The sequence below is a fragment of the Leucopleurus acutus genome, assembly GCF_964270905.1.
Source record: "Leucopleurus acutus genome assembly, chromosome: 20".
NCBI classification, from domain to species: domain Eukaryota; kingdom Metazoa; phylum Chordata; class Mammalia; order Artiodactyla; family Delphinidae; genus Leucopleurus; species Leucopleurus acutus.
This window is the reverse complement of record NC_139162.1, coordinates 14,477,129-14,502,684: the sequence shown is the minus strand read 5'-3', so window position 1 is coordinate 14,502,684 and position 25,556 is coordinate 14,477,129. Positions and strand designations below refer to the sequence as shown.

Sequence of the window (25,556 nt, the reverse complement as noted above, 5' to 3'; positions counted from 1 at the left end):
CTGGGTTGGGCTCACTCTTGTTTCTCTTTGCTTCTTCCCTTAGCCCCTGCCCTTCATTGAGAGGAAGCCCAGGTGATGGCTGTCATGCCCCTGAGAGCCTGGCACCAGGTGAGCTGTGATTCCCTCAGGTCAGCCTTGGAGAGATCTGATTTGAAGGAAGTGGGGGATGAGAGAGATGATTCAGGCAAAAGTCTTAGAGCCAAAGCAGTAGGAAGACCCTTGTTGATTCTCTTCAGTAGGACTGGATGCCAGGGAAAGCTGATGATGAGGAATTGAACAGCCAGAAGCCCAGCAAGTGATGGCTGGAGAGAGTGTCCTTGGCAGCAGAAGCCTAGGCTCCTGCACTCTGAGGATCTCTGTTGAGCTAGATGGTTCCCAGTTTCAGCGGTTCCTCCTACAGAGGGACCTGTGAGAATGAAGGACTCAGGCTGGTGCTGTAGGTATTGATTACACAGTGAGAGTAATCGAGATTAGCGAGGTCACAAGGTTCTTGGGAAGTAGGGGCAGAGCGGTGGCAGGAAGAAGACAAGAAAAAGTGGGCTTGTCCCATTTATTAAAGAAGTTGAGGGCTTCCCTGGTGGCGCAGTGGTTGAGAGTCCGCCTGCCGATGCAGGGGACACGGGTTCGTGCCCCGGTCCGGGAAGATCCCGCATGCCGCGGAGCGGCTGGGCCCGTGAGCCATGGCCGCTGAGCCTGCACATCCGGAGCCTGTGCTCCGCAACGGGAGGGGCCACAACAGTGAAAGGCCAGCGTATTGCAAAAAAAAAAAGAAGAAGTTGGCTTCAGAATCAGGGAAAATATATTTTCATTGAGGTCAGTGCTGTTGGCTAATCAAGGCAGGGGGCTATAATAGGAATAATCTGCACTAGGACAGAACACCTGAAGTGAGGGATCCCATAAAGCCTCAGTGGCTTTGTGGCCTTGAGCCAGTCACTTAACCTCTTTGCACCTTAACTTCATCTGTGAGATGAACATTAAGTACCTTACATTTGTGGGACAGGGAAATTGATTTCTTGAGTTGATTTTACTTTTTGAGACTGATGAGTTGCTGGGTGTTCCTTAACCATTTCCTTCTTCCTGGGACTTATTTATCCAGTAACTTATCATCTATGAACTATATCCTAAGTCCCAATCCTGGATTTCTGGTATCTGGCAGGTCCTTCTGCCTACTGCCTCACCAAGACATTATCTTTCTTGTTGCTCCCGTCCTCTTCTGATCTTCTGTAAGTTGTTAGTGAAGTTACTGGTATCACCGTGTCGCAATCCTGACCACTCAGTTTCTAGGTTGCTGAGTAATTGTTGACTCTCTTCCTCCTTGATACCACTTTCAGAGAGTTACCAAGTCTCATTGCTTCTGCCTACTATCTCTTCCACTTGTCCCATCTTTTATATTGCCCTCATTCAGGGTTTGTCATTCCTTTTCTGGGATTTTGTTGGCAGAGTTTCCCAGATAGTTTTTCAGTGTACAGTCTTGTGCTTTCCCATCTCCAGCTGTTACCTGATAGAGCTTGGTTTCCTGAGCTCGGATTTTATCCTGTAGTCCAGGGTTCTCAGACTTTGGTGTGCGTCAGAATCACCTGGAGGACTTATGGAAGCACAAATTGCTTTTGGATTGGGGCCTGTGAATTTGCCTTTGCAACAAGTTCCTATGTGATCCTGCTGCTGCTCTGGGGAACCACACTTGGAGAACCACTGTTGTAGTTAGTCGTGACTCATTCAAGGAAGTCATTCAGTTGACTGAGTCAATTTGTCATTTTAAGTTGTTGATTGTATGGCTGGCTGAAGATGGATTCAGAACAGGACAGGCCTGGAATTGGAGTTAAGTATCCCCAGCCCATACTACTGTACTGATTGTACCATAGTGAAGAGGAGTCAGATTCCAGAAACATATAGACAATAAAATTGGCAGGATTTGATTACTGACTATTTATCGGAAATGAGTAGTGACTAGGGCAAGTTAGTCTAGTATGAATTTCAATTTTCTAACTTAGGAGACTGGGATGAAATTCGCACTGTTAAATGAGAAACAACACTGTCACTCACTGTGCCAGTTAGTTATGTGAATTGAAAATAGGGTCAGTTTGGCAGGGGGCAGGAAGGGGGGATGCGTTTGGTGTTAGATGGGTCAGATGTGTTAGGTCCCCCAGGGAGTCTGAGGCAGTGCTGGGGAGATCTGCAGAATCAGTTGAGGTGTTGGAAGGTGGCAGGATATTCACTGTGCATTCAGGTAACCAGGTTTGATAGCAAAGTCTGGGGAATGAATAAGAGTTTTATAAACCAGATCCTGAGTTCTCTGGGAAGGTAGAGTTGGGACCATCAGGGAAGGGAAAGGGTGACTATTAAAAAACCATGAGCCTTAGTTAGCAGAAACAATTACAGATTGTCTTGGAGGTATAAAGAAAAGCAGTTAAAACTTCCCAGCAGCAATTTGATTCCAGAAGCATCTTCTCCCAGGAAAACGCATCAGGAAGAAGAATAGACTGCCCCCGGCAGCACTGAGCTGTCTCTACTGGACATTCTTGAGCACAGGCTGTACAACCCCTTCTTCAAGCAACAGATGAGGGTTGGATGAGACCAGTCATCAAGGCAAAAATGTGACTCTGTTCCTGTCATGTGGACTTGAGGTTTAGGGTAGAATGAGCATGTGTGGGGAACAGATGGATTGACTGGGCACTTGGGGCAGTGAAGGGGGAACAGGTCAGTCCTGAGATGCTACCTCTGAGTGGTGTCTGGAGAGACTGAAGCTAATTGTTTCCTTGTAGTTGCAACAATAAAAGACAGAGTTTTATAAAATCACAGAGATTTTGCTCTAGGAATATTAATTAATGGGAGACTTTCCAGGGTTTTCAAAATCTGTCGTGTTTTATGACACTAAATTTTGTGTTCAAATGGAAACTCTTCTGGTAGTGAGAGAAGTTCCAGATTTTTGGTTGTAGCAATAGTCATTTAACACTCACTTCTTTCACATTTTCTCATTACTCATCCTTAATAAGACCCCTCCCTCATACTGTCCCCTGTACCCCCCACTCTGGCCCTGAGCCATAGAATTGGCTCCGGGGCAGCAGGAACGTCTTGTTTTAGGAGGTGGTGACCTTTGAGGACGTGGCTGTATACTTCACCCAGACAGAATGGGCTGGCCTTTCTCCTGCACAGAGGGCCCTGTACAGAAGTGTGATGCTGGAGATTTATGGGAACTTGACGTCTCTGGGTAAGGCCACTTTTCTCCTGGGACTCAGATCTATGCTTTCCCATTTCCTTCCTTTTTTCCTTCTTATCAGCCGGAGGTGTGGTGTGGAAAGGGAGGAGTCATCTCTTATATCCTTCACTGATGGTTCTGGGACTGAGACCAAATGACCCACTTGAGAGCTTGCTGGGTAGGGACAAGTCTTGGGTCAGTTCGGTCTCAATATAGGGAATTGCTGTCGCCTGGTAAGAGTATGATCTGTCCTCCCAGGGGCTCTGCACAGTAAGGAATAAGTAGCATCCATTGCCAGATAAGTTCTCAGCTTGTTGCTGTCTCCCCGTAGTCTAGGGAAGGGTATAACCCCTTCCCTGTGTTTGCATATGTCCTGCAGGGATCGCTAACTTACGTACTCTTACGTGTTGTTTTAGGAAGAGGTCACAAATGCTCAGTTTCCACTTGAGCAAAAATCTTGGCTTTCCCCAGTCCTGAGCCCTATTCTGTGGATCTGTTTTATTATCACTGAGACTCCTGAGCTTTTCCTTCTTTTGACACAGCAGACACAGGACTGAAAGGTGCCATTTTCTACCCCTTTTCAGGATACCCAGTTCCCAAACCTGCATTGGTCTCACTTCTGGAGAGAGGGGATTTGCCTTGGGGCCTGGAGACACGGGATGATCCCCCTGCACAGGGGACCAAAGACATCTGTAAAAGTAAGTGAGGCAGGTTTGGGAACAGCAGCTACAGAGCTTTACAGAGCAGTATATTTTAAAATGAACCATGCTGGGAAGGATTTAAATAAAACAGATAATTTCTCAAAATAGGTAAAATATGAAACCATTTCCACCAATTTTAATTCTTCCTAACATATTTCCAATTAACAAATCTCATAATTCTCGAATCTATTGCTCCTTTCTTCTTTTTTAATTAAAAAAATGTTTTTTATTGAAGTATAATTGACATATAACAAATTAGTTTCAGGTATAGAAATAATGATTTGATATTTGTATACGTTGCGTTAATGATGACCACAAGAAGTCTAGTTAACGACCGTCCCCTTACATAATTACAAAATTTTTTTTTCTTCCAGTGAGAACTTTTGATTTACTCTCAGCAACCTTCAAATATGCAGTACAGTATTGTTAATGCTAGTCACCATGCTGTACATTACATTCCCATGACTTATTTTATAACTGGAAGTTTGTACCTTTACCTATTTCTCTCACTCCCTACCCCTGCCTCTAGCAACCACCAACCTGTTCTCTGTAACTGTGAGCTTGGTTTATTTGTTTTTGTGTGTGTGGTTTCCTTTTTTTAGATTTTAGATATAAGTGAGATTATACTGTATTTGTTTTTCTTTGTCTGACTTATTTCACTTAGCGTAATGCTCTCGAGGTCCATCGACGTTATCACAAATCGCAAGATTTCCTTCTTTTTTTATGGCTAAATTAACATTCTTCTGTGTGTGTGTGTATGTATCTATCAATCACATTTTCTTTATCCATTCAGCCATCAGTGGACACTTAGCTTGCTTCAGTATCTTGGCTATTATAAATAATGCTGCAGTGAACATAGGGGTGCATATATCTTTTCTAGTTAGTGTTTTCATATTCTTTGGTTAAATACCAAGTGTTTTCATTTTCTTTGGAATTCCTGGATCACATGGTAGTTCTCTTTTTAATTTTTTTTTTTTAAAGCTTATTTATTTATTTATTTATTTTTGGCTGTGTTGGGTCTTCGTTTCTGTTGCGAGGGCTTTCTCCAGTTGCGGCCAGCGGGGGCCACTCACTGCCGTGGCCTCTCTTGTTGCAGAGCACAAGCTCCAGATGCGCAGGCTTAGTAGTTGTGGCTCACGGGCCTAGTTGCTCCGCGGCATGTGGGATCCTCCCAGACCAGGGCTCGAACCCGTGTCCCCTGCATTGGCAGGCAGATTCTCAACCACTGCGCCACCAGGGAAGCCCCTCTTTTTAATTTTTTGAGGAACCTCCATACTGTTTTCCATGGTGGGTGTACCAGTTTACATTCCCATCAACATTGCACAAGGGTTCCCTTTTCTCCACATCCTTGCCAACACCTTATTTCTTGTCTTTTTGATAATAGCCATTCTAATCAGTGTGAGGTGATATCTCATTGTGGTTTTGATTTGCATTTCCCTGATGATTAGTGATGTTGAGCATCTTTTCACGTGCCTGTTGGCTGTCTGTCTTCTTTGGAAAAATGTCTGTTCAGATCTTCTTAGTTTTTTTTTTTTTTTTTTGCGGTATGTGGGCCTTTACTGTTGTGGCCTCTCCCGTTGCGGAGCACAGGCTCCGGACGCGCAGGCTCAGCGGCCATGGCTCACGGGCCTTGCCGCTCCGCAGCATGTGGGATCTTCCCAGACTGGGGCATGAACCCGTGTCCCCTGCATCGGCAGGTGGACTCTCAACCACTGCGCCACCAGGGAAGCCTCTTCTTATTTTTTAATTGAATTGTTTGGGGGTTTTTTGCTATTGAGTTGTATGACTTCTTTATATATTTTGGATATTAACCCCTTATCAGATATATGGTTTGCAAATATTTTCTCCTGTTCATAGGTTGCCTTTTCATTTTGTTGGTTTCCTTTGCTGTGCAGAAGCTTTTTAGTTAAATGTAGTCCCACTTGTTTATTTTTGCTTTTGTTGCTTTTGCTTTTTCTGTCAGGTTCAAAAGGTCATCTCCTAGACCTATGTCAGGAGGTTACTGCCTATGTTTTCTTCTAGGAGTTTTATGGTTTCAGGTCTTACTTATGTTCAAGTCTTTAATCCATTTTGAGTTAACTTTTGTGTCCATTGCTCCTTTCTGAGTTTCATCATTGCTTGTCTCAGAGGCCCTCCTTCCTTGGATGGGATAGATTTATTCAGGAGCAGTTTTTGAGCACTTGCCATGTGCCAAGCTTTGATTTAGAAGCTCTGGAGGATGTAAGTTATGGAGACAGATGTTTAGAGCTGCAAAATGTGTGCCAAGTGCTGTTGTTGATGTATAGGCAGTGGGCTGTGAAGCATAGCAGGAGGAGAGGTTAGAGTAATTTCAGTTTAGAAGCTCAGGTGATGCTCCTTTAGTGGCAGGGCCATTTATTCTGAGTTCAACAGATAAGAATGGGTTGCAGATGGGAAAAAAAGGAAGGTAGTCTGACTGGAGGAAGGGAATAGAAGATCCACTTCAATTTCTGGCATAATATAATATCTGACAGAGACTAGTATCTGAAATATATAAACAACTTTCCATCTCAACTGTTCTCTGCTTTTGAATATTTGGCACTTTCATTTTATTAGTCTTGTGTCAATAGCAGGCTGATGTTGGGAGTTTTAGTAATCTCTAAAATCTCTATCCAGTAGTCCCCCCTTATCTGTGGGGCATACATTCTAAGACCCCCAGTGGGTGCCTGAAATTGTGGATAATACTGAACCCTATGTAGTTGTTCCTGGGTATCTGTCGGGGATTGGCTCCAGGACCCCTGTGGATACCAAAATCTGCAGATGCTCAAGTCTCATACATAAAATGGCATAGTACAGTAGGCCTCCTGTAACTGCGGGTTCTTCATTCGTGGTTACAGAGGACTGACTGTGTATATGCCATGTCTTTTTCTATACATACATACCTATGATAAAGTTTAATTTATAAATTAGGCACAGTAAGAGAATATCTAAATTGCCAGCCTCACTCCTCTTGCACTTTGGGGCCATTATGAAGTAAAATAGGGGTTACTTAAACACAAGCACTGCAATACCGCAATGGTCAATCTGATAACTGAATCAGCTACTTAGTAATAGGCAGGTAGCATATACAGAGGGATGATTTACATCTGATCACAGTGGGATGGCTCTAGTTTTCATCATGCTACTCAGAACAGTGCACAATTTAAAACTGAAGAATCGTTATTTCTGGAATTTTCCCTTTAATATTTTCAGACCATGGTTGACAAGGAAACAGAAACTACAGAAAGGGAAACTGCAGATAAGGGGGAATGACAATAATTTTCAGTGTTCTTTTGTTTTCTAGTATAATCCTCAGGTGGCATTTTTGTTTTCTGTTTGTTATGTCAGATGCTGGGACCAACACTAACAATGAGTTAACACCAACATGGGGAGTTTCTGAAGAAAGAGATATGATGATGTTACATGGGCCACAGAAGAATGTTCTTAAGAGAAACAGCTTCCTAGAAACATGTGAACTGGAGAAGCACCAGGAAATCCCCACAGTGAAAAACATTAGAGAAAAGGTTCCAAGAATCCACTATAATAGGAAACCCTTCAGATGTGAGGAATGTGGCAAATGCTTCAGCTATTTTTCTTACTATGTTAGACACCAGAGAATCCACACTGGGGAGAAACCCTTTGAGTGTAATGAGTGTGGAAAAGCCTTTAATGGCAATTCTTCATTAATTCGACATCAGAGAATCCACACTGGAGAGAAACCCTATCAGTGTGAAGAGTGTGGGAGAGCCTTTAATGATAACGCAAATCTGATCAGGCATCAGAGAATCCACAGTGGGGACAGACCCTATCTCTGCACGGAGTGTGGAAATGGTTTCACCAGTAGTTCTGAGTTTGTTATACACCAGAGAATTCACACTGGGGAGAAACCCTATGAGTGTAATGAGTGTGGAAAAGCTTTTGTTGGTAATTCACCACTGCTGCGACATCAGAAAATCCACACTGGAGAGAAACCTTATGAGTGTAATGAGTGTGGCAAAAGCTTCGGACGGACTTCTCATCTTAGTCAGCATCAGCGTATTCACACAGGGGAAAAGCCTTATTCTTGTAAAATATGTGGGCAAGCCTTCAATTTTCATACAAAACTAAATCGGCACCAGCGAGTCCACAGTGAGGTGAAACCCTTTGACTGTGTAGATTGTGGAAAAGCCTTTAGTGCTCAGGATCAATTAAAAAGGCATCTAAGAATCCATATTCAGGAGACTTCCTATGTGTGTGATGAGTGTGGAATAGTCTTTACTAGCAAAAGAAATCTGCTTCAGCATCAAAGAGTCCATACTAGAGAGAAAACCTGTGAATATGTCAAGTATGAAAAAACCTTTAGGACTTCTTCCCAGCTAGATCATATCTACCCTGGAGAGAAGCCAGTGCTGGATGTTGGATGTTTTGGCCTCCCAGAATTTTTTACCCCCTTTTACTGGTAATAGTACACTAAATTTCCTTTTGGATTCCGTCTTCCACTCAGGGGTAGAATTTGTGACACAGCCCCAGCTCAGCTGCAGGTTCCTTCCCTCAAGCTATAGCTGTTGGTTCAGATGTCAGTAGATAACCCAAGATAGTCCAGTTAGAATCCCAGACTTGGCAAGAGTTAATAACCTTGTAAATGGTGAGTGTGGCCCTGGCACAACAACCAGATGGCAGACTGTGGCCTGGCAATCCTTTCGCCTTCCAGTTGTTAACAAACTTTTGATATTCCTACTCATTAAGATCTTAATCACTCATACTCGTTAAGCAGCTGGGCCTCCTAATGGGCAGTTTCACAGTGGCTGAATGGTGTTGGAGAGCCACGTGTGCCCATGTGGACTTTGGAAAGCCTGCCAATTATGAATTCCATGGTACTGAATAATCCTCGAACCTCCCAGTACTTCACTGAACAAGAATTTTCTGCCACCCTTAGCATTTGGTGTCTGCTCTTTGTCGTGGAGAGAGGAGACTGGAAAAATGAGCAATGTTTGTTCTTTGGGAGTGGTTGATTAATGTGGCTGGGGAGCAGGCATGAGTTCTGGGCTACCACCCCCACCCCCAGGAACAAGAGTGAGGTCTGTGTGCCTTCCTAGGGCACATGAGCTATGCAAGGACCTGATGCCCAAGGCAGGAGCCTCGAGTTTACCATCATCATCAACCTTGCTTTTCATCAAATGGAAAAGCTTCTTGCTGTCGTGAAAGGATAGCAAGAACATTAGATGGGTGGCTGCAGCCCCTAACCCTAAGTGAATCCCTTTCTACCTTGTGCTTCAGATTCTGTGCTGTGCAGTGGGTGGTCAGTGATAGGGAATCTGCTGCTTTCACCGAGCCAGCATCTGTCCTCATGTCCAAGTGCAGCACCTCAGCTTTGGGAGCTACATCTTACCTGCTTCCAGTCCAAATAGTTTCAGAGGGCTGACCCCACATTCCACCCACCTGGCCGATCCCATCTTCCATCCTCTGATTGCTGTGATCAGTGCAAGGATGAGAATGTTATCCAAGCCAGGCCAAAGGCATTCTAAGCCATGAGTTTTCAAGGAAGCCTACTGAAGGAGAAACCATTCCCAGTATGGACTTTAAGCTTGTGTCATTTTGGAGTTGCTGGATGCAATGAGAGAAACTGTGCCTGTGAATGGGACCACAAGGCACTCAGCAGGCTGACGGTCGGAGAGGGACCAGGTCGCACTACAAGCATGTGAGCCCTTGGACCTGACACCTCTGAACCCAGTTTTCAACTTGTCTCTTGTAAGGATTAATTTCTGTCATTTAAAATATTTATTTGAGTAAGCATGTCTAGTCCCTTGTAATCAAATAAGTCCTGACACATCAGGATCATTTTTTTAATTTTATTTATTTACTTTTGGCTGCATTAGGTCTTCATTGTTACATGCAGGCTTTCTTTAGTTGTGGTGAGTGAGGGCTGCTCTTCATTGTGGTGCATGAACTTATTGCAATGGCTTCTCACTGCGGAGCACAGGCTCTAGGCGTGCGGGCTTCAGTAGTTGTGGCACTCGGGCTTCAATAGTTGTGTCTTGCAGGCTCTAGAGCGCAGGCTCAGTAGTTGTGGCACATGGGCTTAGTTGCTCCACAGCATGTGGGATCTTCCCAGACCAGGGCTCGAACCCGTGTCTCCTGCATTTGCAGGCAGTTTCATAACTACTGCGCTACCAAGAAAGCCCACATCAGGATCATTGATTCCTGAGACTCCCTCTGGCATGGTGTCCTCATTGGGCGGGGCATGTCTGGGGAAGATAAAGACACTGGGTGGGGTCAGATTTAAGGGGAGCTGCCAAACAACTCTGTCCCTGTTTCCTCTGTGTCCCAGGAGGGGGAAATCCCAGAACACGGAGAGAACTAGCAAGGAGAAAGGGTCAGAGGATGGTTAATTGGTCTGCTTGTATTTTCCATATTAAATGGGGGTGTTTTTCACCTGTTGGAATCATCCAGAACATCTGCCAGGAACTCCTGACAGTCTATATATTTATTGGACTCCTACACTAAAATAATCCATGAAAATCTATCAACTTATTTTACCTGTAACAACTGGCAATTCCTTAAGGACAAATATCTTCAGACTTCCAACAGTCAGTTGCATTTATTGGCAGGCAACTTTTATCAGCCTCATTGCTTTTTTGTTTTTAAAAGCCCCTCTTTCTCTTCCCCAGAAATTCTTTTGTTAAAGCAGGAAGGTAGCTAGATGTGAGCAGAGAAAGTGGGGGGGGGCATGGGCCAGATGGCAGGAAACCATGCGTCTTGTAAAAGGCGGGGGTGGGGTGGGGTCCTTGGAACCTCCAAACTGGCAGGAAACCATACATTTTGGGATAAGTGTCCTGGAGGCAAAGAAAGGTAGGAAAAGGTGGGAATCTGGTGTCCGAATGTAACCTTTTGCTCATTATGCTCTCATTACAATAAAATTAGCCTTGCAGATAAGAAGTACCCATCATGCACAGAAGCCATGACACTTCTGATCAAGGCTAAATAAGGACAAAAATTCCTCCTCCCCCCGGGAAGGTGGCGCTGGGGTGAAAATCAGAGAATATGACCCCCAAATCCCTCCCTCCCCAATGAACATAACACCCCATGTAACCGCTTGCCAAAAGAACTCAGGGCAGCTTACTCACCTGAGCCTGCCCACTCTCCCCAAGAGCGTACTATAGCTTAAATAAATCCTCACTTTACTTTCTTGACCTCCCTGTGTCATCTCTGAATTCTGCCTGGGACGAGGCAAGAACCTTTCACTTTCAGGGTTACCTGAATCTGTGTCTCCCAAACAGCAATTCTTAAAGACCCCAAATAAATTCTTTTCCTGTTTGTTGTCTCCTGCATTATGTTATTTTGTTTCTGGTTGACACACTTAGCAATATATACAGAGTCATCTTTGTCTTTGCTTGGGCTTGTGGTTCATTTCTTTCTATTGTTAAATTGTATTCCATTGCATATATAGGAGAGGAAAAATAAATTTTCTTCCACCCTTCTTTGTTCTTGGTTCAGATCCCACCCTGTAATGACCTCATAAAAAGCAACTTCTAATGCATTTATATTATTCCATGTTTGCAGTTTTGAAAAAAAATTAACCAGCCTAAAATAATTCTTATATCAAACAGGCATATTTGGGGGTCCATATGCTCTTACCCTTGACATGTAGGTGCCCCAATAATCTTATGCGTTCATCTACAGAAGAACATCCTAATATCTTTAAGCTTTTAGCCATTATGAATAGAACTTGTGTATAATTTTATGGTAGTTTTTGTTTGAACACAGTTTTTCAAAGCAATTGTCTAAATACTAGAGGTCTGATTTTTCTATCCTATGCTAAGACTTTTTTAGTTTTGGAAAAAACTGCCAAACTGTCTTCCAGAGTGATTGTACCTGTACTCCACCAGCAGAGCAGGAAAGTTCCTGTTGTTCTTCCCCCAGTTGATATTGTCATTTTTTGGAGTTAGCAGTTCAAATAGGTGTGCAGTGCTAGCTCATTGTTGTTTTAATTTGTATTTCCCTAATGGTATATGAAGTTGAGTATATTCTTGTATGCCTGTTTACACTCTGTATATCTTCTTTGGCCAGGAGTCTGTTCCGATCTTTGACCATTTTTAATGAGGTTTTGTTCTAGGGTTCTTGGGAAAATTTGATTATAAATCCTTTATTAGCTATGTGCTTGGCAAATATTTTTCTCTCAATTTGTGGTTTTTCTAATTTTATAAAATCCACATTATTAACTTTTTTCTTGTTGTTGATAGGCTTTTGGTGGTGTGTGTTAAGTCATCTCCACACCCAAGGTCATGTAGATTTTTTTTCCGTTTTCTTCTAGAATTTTTATAGTTTTTTAATTTAAGTTTGTGGACAATTTTGGGTGAGTTTGGGTATAAGTTGTAAAGTTTATGTCTATATTCGTTTCATTCCATGTTTTCTAATTAATTACTTGGAGAGTAGTGTCCAGTTTTCCCAATACCATTTTTTCAGGGGACTGTCCTTTCCCTGTTGTATGTTCTTGGCCCTACTGTCATGAATTAACTAACCACACATATGTGGGTTTATTGCTGGGCTCTCTATTCTGTTCCTTTATTCTGTGTATCTGTGTTTGTGACAGTTCCACACTGTTTTGGTTACCTTAGTTCTGTGATACAGTTTGAAGTCAGAGGGGGAGATGCCTCCAACTGTTTTCTTTTTTCTCAGAATCCCTTTGGCCATTCAGGATCCTATGTGGTTCCATACAAATATTATTATTTCTGGTTTTATGAAAAATGCCATTGGAAATTTAATCAAGATTGCATTGAATCTGTAGATGGCTTTGGGTAGAATGGACATTTTAGTAATAGTAATTCTTCCAATCCATGAGCACAGAATATTTTTCTATTTATTTGTGTCTTCCATTTTTAAAATCAGTGCTTGATAGTTTTCTGAGTACAGGTCTCTCATGTCCTTGGTTAATTTATTCCTAGGTATTTTGTTCTTTCTGATGAAGTTATAAATGGGATTTTCATAATGTCTCTTTCTAGTGGTTCATTATTAGTGCATAGAAACTTAACTGATTTTTGTATATTGATTTTATAGTCTGCAACTTCACTAAATTTTATTCCAACAGTTTTTTTTGTGGAGTGATGTGGAAAGTTGTAATTCTAAAATCCCACTGTTTCTACTGTATCCCAGGTCATCCATAACACCCAAGACATGGTGGCTCCTAGTGTAATCTTCTTACGGTGTCTCTTAATAACATGTGGACTCCTACAAGGCCAATTAACATCACAGCTTTCGTTGAACTGGATCTGGGTAAGTCTTGGCATTTATAACGAAGTTCGATGTGTTCTGTTTTTCTGGCATGGTATTGACATGGTTGTTTTGAAAAGTAACTTCTAGTAATTTCACACATATAGAAAATTTTCCACAAAAGTAAAAAGTATTCACATTTGCCACTTCACACAAAATACTCCAGTGTGTTTTACCCAAAACAGGGACTCTCCCTGAGAACCAGCACATAAGCCCCAAATCAAGAAATTATATGGTACCCACATTATAATTTAATCCACAAGCCCAGTTTAACTTTCACCAGCTGTCCAAATGTTTGAAAGTATCTTTTTCCATTCTGATCCGGTTTTCTGTTTTTTGGAATGATTACTTAGATTTTCCCTTATTTTTATAACCTTAATGGATTTAAGGCACACAAGACAAGTATGTGATCAGGGTGGCCTTTTCTGTATGGCTTTTTTCAGTACGGATGTTTTCAGTGTTCATCCATGTTGTAACACTTATCAGTACTTAATTCATTTTTCCCCACTGTTATTAAAAATACATGACATGACATTTACCATTTAAACATTTTAAGTGTACAGTTCTGTGGCATTAGCTACCTTCATACTGTTGTACAAATAACCGCACCATCCATGTCTAGAACTTTAAAAATTTTTCTCAAGTGAAACTCTGTATCCATTCACTCACAGCCCTCAGCCCCTGGAAACCACATTCTTTTTGTCTCTGAATTTGACTTCTCTGGACTGACTTATTTCACTCAGTATGGTGACTTCAAGGTTCATCCATGTTGTGGCATGTATGAGAATTACTTTAGTTTTAAAGGCTGAATCATGTCCTATTGTGTTTATTCGTTCATACCATATTTTGTTTACTCATTCATCTGTTGATGGGTACTTGGGTTTCTGCCACCTTTTGGCTACTATGAATAATGCTGCTATGAATATGGTTGTACAAATATGTTTCAGTTTCTGCTTTCAAATATTTTGAGTATATATACTGAAGTAGAATTGACAGATCATATATTAATTGTCTGTTTAAGTTTTTGAGGAACTACCATATTGTTTTGCAGAGTGGCACCACCATTTTACTTTATTCCTTTATATGGTATAGGTTAGTTTATGGATTTACCCATTTTATTTATCCATTCACCCTTTGAAGGACATTTTACTTGTTTCTACCTTTTGGCTATTGTGAACTGCACTGCTATGAATATTTGTGTACAAGTTTTTGTTTGCACACCTGTTTTTATTTTTTAATTTATTTTTTATTGAAGTATAGTTGATTTACAATGTGTTAATTTCTGCTATACAGCAGTGATTCAGTTATACATATATATATATATTTTTAAATATTCTTTTCCATTATTGTTTATCATAGGATACTGAATATAGTTCTCTGTGCTATACAGTAGAACCTTGTTTATCCATTCTATATATAATAGCTTACATCTGCTCACCCCAACCTCCCACTCCATCCTTCCCCCACCCCCCTCCCCCTTGGCAACCACAACTCTGTTCTCCATGTCTGTCTGTTTCATAAATAGGTTCATTTGGGTCATATTTTAGATTCCACATATAAGTGATATCATACGGTATTTGTCTTTCTGACTTACTTCAATTAGTATGATAATCTCTAGTTGCATCCATGTCACTGTAAATGGCATTATTTCATTCTTTTTTATGGCTCAGTAGTATTCCATTGTATATATGTATGCCATCTTCTTTATCCATTCATCTGTCGATGGACATTAAGGTGGTTTCCATGTCTTGGCTGTTGTGAATAGTGCTGCTGTGAACATAGGGGTGCATGTATCTTTTTGGATTAGAGTTTTGTCTGGATATATGCCCAGGAATGGGCTTGCTGGATCATATGGTAGTTCTATTTTTAGTTTTCTGAGGAACCTCCATACTGTTCTCCATAGTGGCTGCACCAACTTACATTCCCACCAACAGTGTAGGAGGGTTCCCTTTTCTCCACATCCTCTCCAACATTTTGAATACCTGTTTTCAATTTTCGGGGGTCTATAGGAGTGACGTTGTTGTACCATATGATAATTGTATTTTTATCTTTTATTGGAAATGCCAAACTATTAATGCACATAAGCTGCACCATTTTCCATTTCCACAAGCAATGTTGGGTTTCATTTTCTCTACAGTGTTAACGTTTGTTAATTTCTGTTTTTTGATTATAACTATTTTAGTATGTGTGAAGGAGTACTGAATTATGGTATTACTTTGCATTTCCAGCACAACAACTGATGTTTTACACCTTTTCATGTGCTTGTTGATTATTTGCTTTTCTTGTCTGGGGACAGGTCTATTCAAGTCATTTTCCATTTTAAAATTTGTGTTGTCTTTTTGTTGATGTTTTGTAAACGTTCTTGATATATTCTGAAGAACAGATTCTTGTCTGATATAATACAATGTGCAAATATTTTCTTCCTTTCTGCCGGCTGTGTTTTCACTTTTTGGATATCATCTTTTGATGCACAAAAGTTTTTAAAATTGAGGAAATATAATCTATCCATTATTGCATGGTTATTGTAACCTTCTGCCTTTGCTTATCTGTAACTATCAATTCCAAATGTAAGATGCCAGCCTACCACCTCTGTCCTACATTGAATTCATTGCTTGCTCCCTTTAGATTACAGATATAGTAGTATTACTATTGTTAGGTATTACCACCATGGGAAAGAACTTACAGAGTCCAGTATTTATGTATAGCACATTTTGCCTTTGCTCTGCAGAGTCCATTTATTTCCATAGTTACTTAAGTCAGCACCTTTTGCCCTACCAACAGTGAGTTTTTTCCGTACATTTCTAAATCAGTTAGGTTCTTTGTCACATCTGTATTCCATCCTGTGACACTCCCATATCATAAATAAATTTGATTATGATTTACTTGTTGGGTTGTAAAAACCCATGGGTTTAGATTAATGCATAGTGGCAAGTATCCATCAAAGTACCATATAGAACATTTCAAACCCCACACCATAACTTGTTTCCCATCTTTTTTTTTTTTAATAAATTTATTTTATTTTTGGGTCTTCATTGCTGTGCGCAGGCTTTCTTTAGTTGCAGTGAGCAGGGGCTACTCTTCGTTGCAGTACACGGGTTTCTCATTGCAGTGGCTTCTCTTGTTGCGGAGCATGGGCTCTAGGCGCACAGGCTTCAGTAGTTGTGGCTCACAGGCTCTAGAGCGCAGGCTCAGTAGTTGTGGCACACAGGCTTAGTTGCTCTGTGGCATGTGGGATTTTCCTGGCCCAGGGCTCGAACCCGTGACCTTTGCATTGGCAGGCGGATTCTTAACCACTGCGCCACCAGTGGGAAGCCCTACCATCTTTGTTTTGCCTATTCCCGAATGTCATATAAGTGGGGTCATACAGTGTGTACCTCCTCAGACTGGATTTTTTCACTTAGCAATACTGTATACTTGTAATATTAATCCTTGTTTTTTGCAAAGGTTGATGGTTTATTCCTTTCTATGTCTGAATAGTATTCCATTGCATGTGTATGAGAGGAAAAATAATTTTCCCTCTACCCTCCTAGGTTCTTGGTTGAGAAGTGCCCCCCATAATAAAAGATTACCATCAGAAGAACAAAGAGAAGTTTAATAACATTTGTACTTCCTATATGCATGGGCGATGCCCAGGAAAAATTAGTCCCTGAAATGGCCTAAGTCATCACCTTAAATACCATCTTCACCTAAAAACAAAAGAAGGGCTTCCCTGGTGGCACAGTGGTTAAGAATCCGACTGCCAATGCAGGGGACACGGGTTTGAGCCCTGGTCCAGGAAAATCCCACATGCAGCAGAACAACTAAGCCCGTGAGCCACAACTACTGAGCCTGCGCTCTAGAGCCTGTGAGCCACAACTACTGAGCCCGCATGCCACAACTACTGAAGTCCGTGAGCCTAGAGCCCGTGCTCTGCAACAAGAGAAGCCACCACAATGAGAAGCCCGTGCACCACGACGAAGAGTAGCCCCTGCTGGCTGCAACTAGAGAAAGCCCGCGTGCAGCAATGAAGACCCAATGCAGCCAAAAATAAATAAATTAAAATAAATTAAAATTTAAAAATTAAAAAAAAATTAAAAAAAGAAAACGCAGATTTAAGTCCCGGCCTTCTCTACTGATAAGTGTTTCATGAGATTTAGTCATCTGTCTATTCCTGGTACAGAGAGGGAGACAACTTTTTAAATGGAGATTTCCCTTATAAATGTAAATTTCCTTCACAAAAGTGTAATCTTGACTTGGTTTCCAGAAATTGTCTTTTTTAAAAACAATCAAGCCAAAATAATCCTTACACCAAACAGGCATATTTTGGGGTAGCATATTCTGTTCCCCCAACATGGATGTACCCCAGTTTTCTTATATGTTCATCTGTTGAAGGGCATACTGATTTCTTTTAAGTTTTTAGCCATTCTGAATAGAGATGCTATGCTTAATTGCATCCTCGTTTTTGTTTGGACCTAGTTCTGCAAAGCAGTTGTCTAAATACTGGAGGCAGGATGTTGGCTCTTTAGGTGAGATTTGTTTAGCTTTGGAAAATGTCTTACAGAGTAGCTGTATATTTATTTTACTGGCAGTGATGTATAGCTCCCATTGTTCCTCACACTCCATCAATTGGTAGTGTCTTTTTTTTTTTTTTGAGTTCAGCAGTTTTAATAGTTGTGCAGTGCTATCTCATTGTTTTAATTTGTAAGTCCCTAATGATGTTGAGTATATTTTTGTATGCTTACTTACTATCTACTTTGGCCAGGTCTCCATTCAGATTTTACCCATTTCTAATGGGGTTGTTTGTTCTATAGTTCTTGATATAATGAGTACAAATCCTTTATCAGATAAGTGTTTTGCAAATCTTTTTCTTTCCGTTTGTGGCTTATCATGGGATTTGGGGCTCCATTTGAGTCTGAATTTTCAAATTTAGTGGATTCGTTAGACCTGCCAGCTGAGAGCAGGGCCTCCAGTGGAAGGTAAGTGGCTGAGGCTTGCACTTCCAAACTGGCCAGCAGGTGGAGCCAAGTCCACCTCTCTGACTTTCGAGGCTAGTGCGTCTTCAGCCAGAGGACTTGATTCCATGCAGCTGACCGGGGCTTGGTCTTTTCAGGATTCTCCAGGGCTTTGGCTTCCGGACAATGACTGGCTGAGTCAACATAGACAGGAGGTTGGTCTCCTCCGGACATACTAGTCCATGCAGACAGGAGCCAGTGCCTTCAGGACCTGCTGGGAGGCACCGCCGCAGGAGTAAAAGGTAAAGAAAAAGTGGGGAGAAGCTTCCTGTATGCGGCTGACTGCTGAAGGGGGTCTGTTTTCAGAGAAGCCAGCAGACAGTGGGCTTGATGTGGAAAACTGTGGATTTCAGGTCATTTTGTGTGTAGTGTAGACAGTTTCCAGTGTCTTTCTTTGGTGTGTGGTATCTACTTTCTTTGGCATCAGTTTATTGAGGGGACTTTACCCCAGTGTATGTCCTTGGCAGCTTTGTCATAAATTAAGTGACCACATACATGTGGGTGTATTTCTGGGTTCTCTGTTCTGTTCCTCTGGTACATGTGCCTGTTTTTATGCCAAGTTTTGGTTTTGGTTCCTGTAGCTTCACAGTGTAGTTAGAAGTCAGGGGGCAAGTTGACTCCAGCTGTGTTCTCTTCCTCAGGATTGCTTTGGCTATTTGGGGTCCTTTTTGGTTCCACACAGGATATATAGAATTGTTTGTTCTGTTTCTGTGAAAAATGCCACTTTAATTATGTTAGAGGTTGAATTGAATGTGTACACTGCTTTGGAAGGATGAACGTTTTAAGAATATTCTTCCAGTGCCTGATCACGAATATTTTTATTTGTGTCTTCTTCGGTTTCTTTATTAGTGTCTTACAGTTTTCATTGTGCAAGTCTTTCACATCATTGGTTAAATCTATTCCTAGGTATTTTGTTCTTTTTGATGCAGCTGCAAATGGGGTCGTTTTCTTAATTTTTCTTTCTGATACTTTATTAGTGTATAGAAACTCAAATGATTTTTGTGTATTGCTTTTGTATCATGCAACTTTACTAAATTCATGTATTACTTGTAACTTTTGGCGGTTTGATGTGGAAAATTGTAATTCAAAAATCCCTTTGTTTCTACCACATCCCAGGTCATCCACAACCCCCAAGACACAGTGACTGCTAATAATATAATCTTCCCATAGCACCTCTTAATAATATATGATTCCTACAAGAGCAGTTAGCTTAACCATTTTGGGTGAAATGAATCTGGGTAGGGCTTGGCCTCGTCATGAAGTTTGATGTCTTATCTATTCTTCTGGCATGGTGTTGACATGTTTTGCAAAGTTATTTACTTTCTACTAACTTCAAACATACAGAAAACTTGCAGTAGCAGTACAATGTAGTCTTTATCTGTAAGTTCAGATTCCCCAGTCATCACTGTTTTACCACATATGCCAATTTCAATGACTGTTTCCATTGTGTTTCCACCCCAAAAAGGGACACTCTCCCAGGGAACACCCCTATAACCCCCATATGAGAAATCATTACGGTTTTCACCTTCTAATCCAATCCACTGGCTCCACTTCCACTTCCATCACCTGCCCCAAAGCATGAAAATGTCTTTTTCCATTTTTTTCCAATGTTTCCAAAAAGAAAACATTCCAGTTTTCTTTTTCTGGAAGCAATCTTGAGACCTCCCCTCATTTTCACAGCCTTGATGGATTTAAAGCACACAAGATGAGTATGATCTGGGTGGCCTTTTCTGCATAGCTTTTCTCTTAGGATGTTTTCAATGTTCATACATGTTGTAACTTGTATCAGTACTTCATTCACATTTTCCATTGTGATTAAATATCGAACATAATAACATTTACCACTTAAACCATTTAAAATATATAGTTCTATGACATTCACATTTATATTATTGTACAAATATCCTCACCATCCATCTCCTGTACTTGTTTTATTCCAAGTGAAACTGCATCCATTAAACACTAACTCCTTTCAGCCCTTGTCAACCACATTCTACTTTCTGTCTCTGAATTTCACTTCTCTGGATACCTCATAGAAGTGGGATCATATAATATTCGTCCTTTTGTGACTGGGTTATTTCACTTAGCATAATGACTTTAAGATTCATACATGTTGTAGCATGTGTCTGAATTTCCTTAGTTTTTAAGGCTGAATAATGTACCTTTGTGTATATTATCACATTTTGCTTATCCATTCATCTATCCATGGACACTTGGGTTGCTTGTGCCTTTTGGCCAGTGTAATGCTGCTGTGAATATGGGTGTACAGATATCTGTTTAACTCCCTCCTTTCAAACCTCTTGGGTATATACCCTGAAGTGGAAGTGATGAATCATACTTTGTTTTTGATGAACTGCCATACTGTTTTTCCACAGCAGATGGCACCATTTTGCTATATTTCTATGTATGGCAGAATAATATGGAACTTTTTATAGATCTACCCTCTTTTGCTTCTCCATTCATCCACTGATAGATATTTGAATTTTTTCTACCATTGGGCCAATGTAAGCAATGCTGCTATGAATATTCATGTACAAGTTTTTGTTTGAACTCCTGTTTTCAATTTCAATCTAGGCATTGAGTTCTTGAACCAGACTCTAATTGTATTTTACCTTTTTGGAGGAAATGCCAAACTATACATTTCCACAAGCAATGTGTAAGGGTTCCAATTTCTCTACATTGTTGCCAGCATTTTTGTTTGTTCTTGATTATAATCATTTATTATATGTGAATAGATGTCACTTTGTGGTTTTAATTTGCATGTCCATCATAACATTAAAGAAATATACCTAAGAGGGTTTTATTAGACTCTCAAACCTCAGGACACTGCTTAGTAGACATAGCTGTTGTATAATGAAAAGCTATTCACTTTCTCTTTAAACAAATTTTATAAACCATTAAGCACAAAAACGATCCACCAAAATTCATTACAATATCACAACCACTCAATTAACCCAGTTAACCCAAGCCCACCATAAATTTGTGAAGGTTTTGAAGAAAGACCTACAAAACTACCAAAATAGTACTTAAAACAAATACAGTGTGTGTCATCATTATTCTTAAATGCAATGTAATCATGGCCAGTGATCTGAAAAATCATCATTGTATTTCAGCTATAGAAACACTAATGACCAACATTTTAAAATCCCACCCATTAATCAGAATTGTTAATAATGCATATAATGATCTACCAGCCCCATCAAATAGCTCATGATGAAAATTTCATCCCTGCTTTCTATTTAATTTTACAAATCTTGACAGGGTTATTTTTTGAATTTTTTGGCTCTGTTGGGTCTCCGTTGCTGTGCGTGGGCTTTCTCTAGTTGTGGTGAGCAGGGGCTACTCTTCGTTGCGGTGCGCAGGCTTCTCATTGCAGTGGCTTCTCTTGTTGCAGAGCACAGGCTCTAGGGCGCACAGGCTTCAGTAATTGTGGCACACGGGCTCAGTAGTTGTGGCTCGCAGGCTCTAGAGCGCAGGCTCAGTAGTTGTGGTGCACAGACTTAGTTGCTCCGCATGTGGGATCTTCCCAGACCAGGGCTTGAACCCGTGTCTCCTGCATTGGCAGGCGGATTCTTAACCACTGCACCACCAGGGAAGCCCAACAGGGTTATTCTTACCAATACATTAATACATCAGATACAGTAACTGCCTTCTCATCTATAACTCATATCTACCGAAACAAACTATGGATGAATTATCTGATATGTATATGCAGACGGACCCTTCCTATTCTTATTCTTTGTTTGCTTATTTATCCATGTAGGGCGAGGCCTGTGTTATGGATCTTACACCTTCCTAGAAATATGAAACAACGGAATCGTCCTACTATTTAAGGTAATAGTCCAGCATCCTTTTGAAGAACATCAGTCATGACAAGTCTCCTTTCAGTAATTCCTTACATTGGCATTAACCTAGTCAAATGACTCTTAGGAGGATTCTCAGTTGATAAAGCCACCCTTCCCCTATTCTTCACGTTCCACTTTATCCTCCTATTCATTATTGCAGCTTTAGCAGTTCTTCACCTATTATTCCTTCATGAAACAGGCTCTAATAATCCAACAGGGATCTCATCCTATATGGACAAAATCCCATTTTATCCATACTACACAATTAAGGATATCTTGGGTGCCTTGTTCCTATTTGTAATCTTACTAATACTAGTACTAGTCTCACCTGACCTTCTAGGTAGAGAAAGTTATACTCCACCTAACCTCCTCAGCACTCTCCCTCACATCAAACGAGAATGATACTTCTTATTTTCATATGCAATTCTGTGATCTATTCACAACAAATAGGAAGTGTACTAGTTAGTATTAACCATCTCATTCCTAAGTGATTGATTGTCCCAGTACTTCATACAGTGAAACAATGAAGTATAACATTATGACCTTTTAGCCAACGTTTATTCTGAGTACTTGTAGGGGACCTATTAACAGTAACATGAATTGATCACCCATTTATTATCATCGGACAAACAGCATCTATTCTATACTTTCTCATAATTATAGTCCTTATACCACTAACAAGCATTATTGAAAATAACCTCCTAAAATGAAGAGTCTTTGTAGTATATTTATTACTTTGTTCTTCTCAACCAGAAAAGGAAACCATTTTTCCCTAAGACTCGAGGAAGAAGCTCCAGCCCCACCATCAACACCCGAAGCTGAAATTCCACTTCAACGATTCCCTGAACAACTTGCTTATGGGACATTAACACTGTCTTTAAGTACTGTGTAAGTATTTAAAAGTGACATCTTGAAAACTAACATTACTGTGTACTTTGTGCATTTTTGTGCCCTTCCACATGTGTAAGTATATATATCTTCTTATGCATAATACATGATATGTAATCATAAATTAATTGTCCCATGTATATAAGCAAGTACATCAGCCTATTGATATTACATACACATTAAACAGTTCAACTCACATTAGATTCCAGGGGTAATTGAAGTGATTGATATTATACAGGACATATGTTTATTAATCATACATATCACATAAAGTCAAATCATTTCCAATCATCATGCTTATCATAACCAATAACCAGAGCTTAATAATCAAGCCACAATCAACCCATCCACAAATATGTCTCTCTCCTCGTTCTAAGCCAATGAACCATGAGGATTTCTATAAATGAACTGTATCTGGCATCTGGCTCTTATTACTTCAGGACCATCTCACCTAAAATTGCCTATTCTTTCCTCTTCAGTAATATACCTCGATGGACTAATGGCTAATCAGCCATGTTCACACATAACTGGTTTCATGCTTTTGGTATTTTTAAATTGGGGGGCATGCTGTGACTCAGCTTTGGCCATCAGAGGTCTTAACAGCCGAGAAACTTGTAGCTGAGCTTGAATTGAGTATTATTTTCCAACATCATCTACCATAATATGTTATTGCATCAGTGGTCACAGGATATAGAGCAGTTACACACATACCACACAGGCACACTCATATCTGGTAAACAGCTTGCTTAATCAAACCCCTACCCCACTAATTCTCATACTTTATATACCATTATCACCCTGCCAAACCCCCAAAACAAGTCAAAGCATATAAGATTCAACTAACTCACCTAACAAACATACTGCTGTCACTTCACCAACCCAAAGTAAGTGTAACTCCAAACTTGCCTCTTAACTATACCATTGAATTATGTACATATATAAGGCTTATATAGACAGCCATCCCCCTCGATCTGTCATTTATCTCAAACAAAATTAAAATTACGTTTTAATAATCTGCACAAGAAAAAAATTATTTCAGTATTTTAACACATTGTCAATTTAAATATGATACATACAAAAATCCTACTCAACCTAATGATGAAGCTTAATAATTAAAGCAAGGCACTGTAAATACCTAGTTGAGTTTACTAACTCCATAAACCCATAGATTCGGTCCTACCCTTTCTACTAATTTCAAATAAAATTACACATGAAAGTATCTGCATCCCAGTGAGAATATCCTTTAAATCAAAAAAGATTAAAAGGAGCAGGCATCAAGCACACTAAAAAGTAGCTCAAAACAACTTACTTAACTACGCCCTTATGGGAAATGGCAGTGATAAAAATTAAGCCCCGAACAAAAGTTTTTGAGTAAGTTATATTAACTAATTAGGGTTGATAAATTTCGTGTCAGCCACCTTGGTCATAAGATTAACCCATGTTAATAGAAATCCAGTGAAAAGCGTGTTAAAGATTACTCCAAAATAAAATGAAGTCCTAGCTAAGCTGTAAAAAGCCGTAGCTAAAACAAAAATAAACTATGAAAGTGACTTTCACATTTCTCATTACATGACAGCTAAGATCTAAACTGGGATTAGATATCCCACTATGCTTAGCCGTAAATTCAAATAATTATAACAATAAAATGATTTGCTAGAATACTACCCGCATCAACCTAAAAGTCAAAAGACTTGGCAGCGATTCATACTCCTCTAGAGGAACCTATTCTGTAATTGATAAACTCTGATAAACCTCACCAGCCCTAAGTATTGTCATCCTCAGGAAACTTTGGTAAACAATAGTAAGCAAAATTATCAGGCATCAAAACGTTAGATCAAATTGTAACCTCTGGGAGGGGAAGAAATGGGCTATATTTTGTACCTCAGGAACATAAAATATATAAAATTCTGTAACACACACACACACACACTGACTCCCCCCTCAAAGTGATAACTTCATATCCCAGTAATAAGTTCCAAACATACAAGAGGAGATAAGTGAGCATATTGGAAAGTATGCTTGGATGAATCAAAGTGTAGCTTAAAGAAAAGTACCTGGTTTACACCCAGGAGATTTCATACTGCATGAACACTTTGTACTGAAACTAGCCCAAACTTCCCACCGAATTCAACTACCATAAGTGAATTAAACATTCATTCAACATCTAAAGTATAGGAGACAGAAATTTAAATCTGGTGTTATAAAGTATGCTAAGGGAATGATGAAAGAAGTACTCAAAATACCAAAAAGCAAAGCTTACCTCTTTTACCTCTTGCATAATGATTTAACTAGAAAACTTTAACATAGAGAACTTAAGTTAGATAACCTGAAAGCAGATGAGCTACTTATGAACAGTTTACAAGAACAAACTCACCTATATGGCAAAACAGAAGATTTTCGGGTAAAGGTGACAAGCCTAACAAGCCTGATGATAGCTGGTTGTCTAGAAAAGAATTTTAGTTCAACTTTAAATATTACTTGAGAAACATAACTTTTAATATAACTTTAAATGTTATTTGAAAAAGGTACAGCTTTTAGTATCAGGATACACAGTTCCCCAGAGAGTAAGCATAAACAATACTTGGCTTAAAAGCAGCCACCAATTGCAGAAGTGTTCAAGGTCGACCACACATTCATCTTAAATACCAATAGTAAATAAACCAACCCTGATTTAATACTGGACTAATCTATT

The 25,556-nt window shown here is 40.1% G+C and overlaps 2 protein-coding genes across 6 annotated transcripts in view; one reads left to right on the top strand and one right to left on the bottom strand.

The window, feature by feature from the left end:
- Positions 1 to 21,965, top strand: part of ZNF19 (zinc finger protein 19) — a 37,163-nt gene extending 15,198 nt beyond the window's left edge. For 3 of the 5 annotated variants that reach the window (XM_082862751.1, XM_082862750.1, XM_082862752.1), the window contains 7 exons: positions 44 to 108; positions 3,082 to 3,208; positions 3,781 to 3,894; positions 7,243 to 8,332; positions 13,024 to 13,143; positions 18,230 to 18,373; positions 21,895 to 21,965. In XM_082862751.1, coding sequence (XP_082718877.1) covers positions 76 to 108; positions 3,082 to 3,208; positions 3,781 to 3,894; positions 7,243 to 8,332; positions 13,024 to 13,063 — 1,404 coding nt within the window. In that variant the 5' untranslated portion in view covers positions 44 to 75 and the 3' untranslated portion in view covers positions 13,064 to 13,143; positions 18,230 to 18,373; positions 21,895 to 21,965. Of the gene's footprint in view, positions 1 to 43; positions 109 to 3,081; positions 3,209 to 3,780; positions 3,895 to 7,242; positions 9,622 to 13,023; positions 13,144 to 18,229; positions 18,374 to 21,894 lie in introns of all 5 variants that reach the window. The other 2 variants (XM_082862753.1, XM_082862754.1) reach the window with 2 other exon arrangements.
- CHST4 (carbohydrate sulfotransferase 4) overlaps positions 1 to 25,556 on the bottom strand; it is a gene marked incomplete at its 3' end in the record, with an annotated part of 208,677 nt that overhangs the window by 59,057 nt on the left and 124,064 nt on the right. The window lies entirely within an intron of this gene.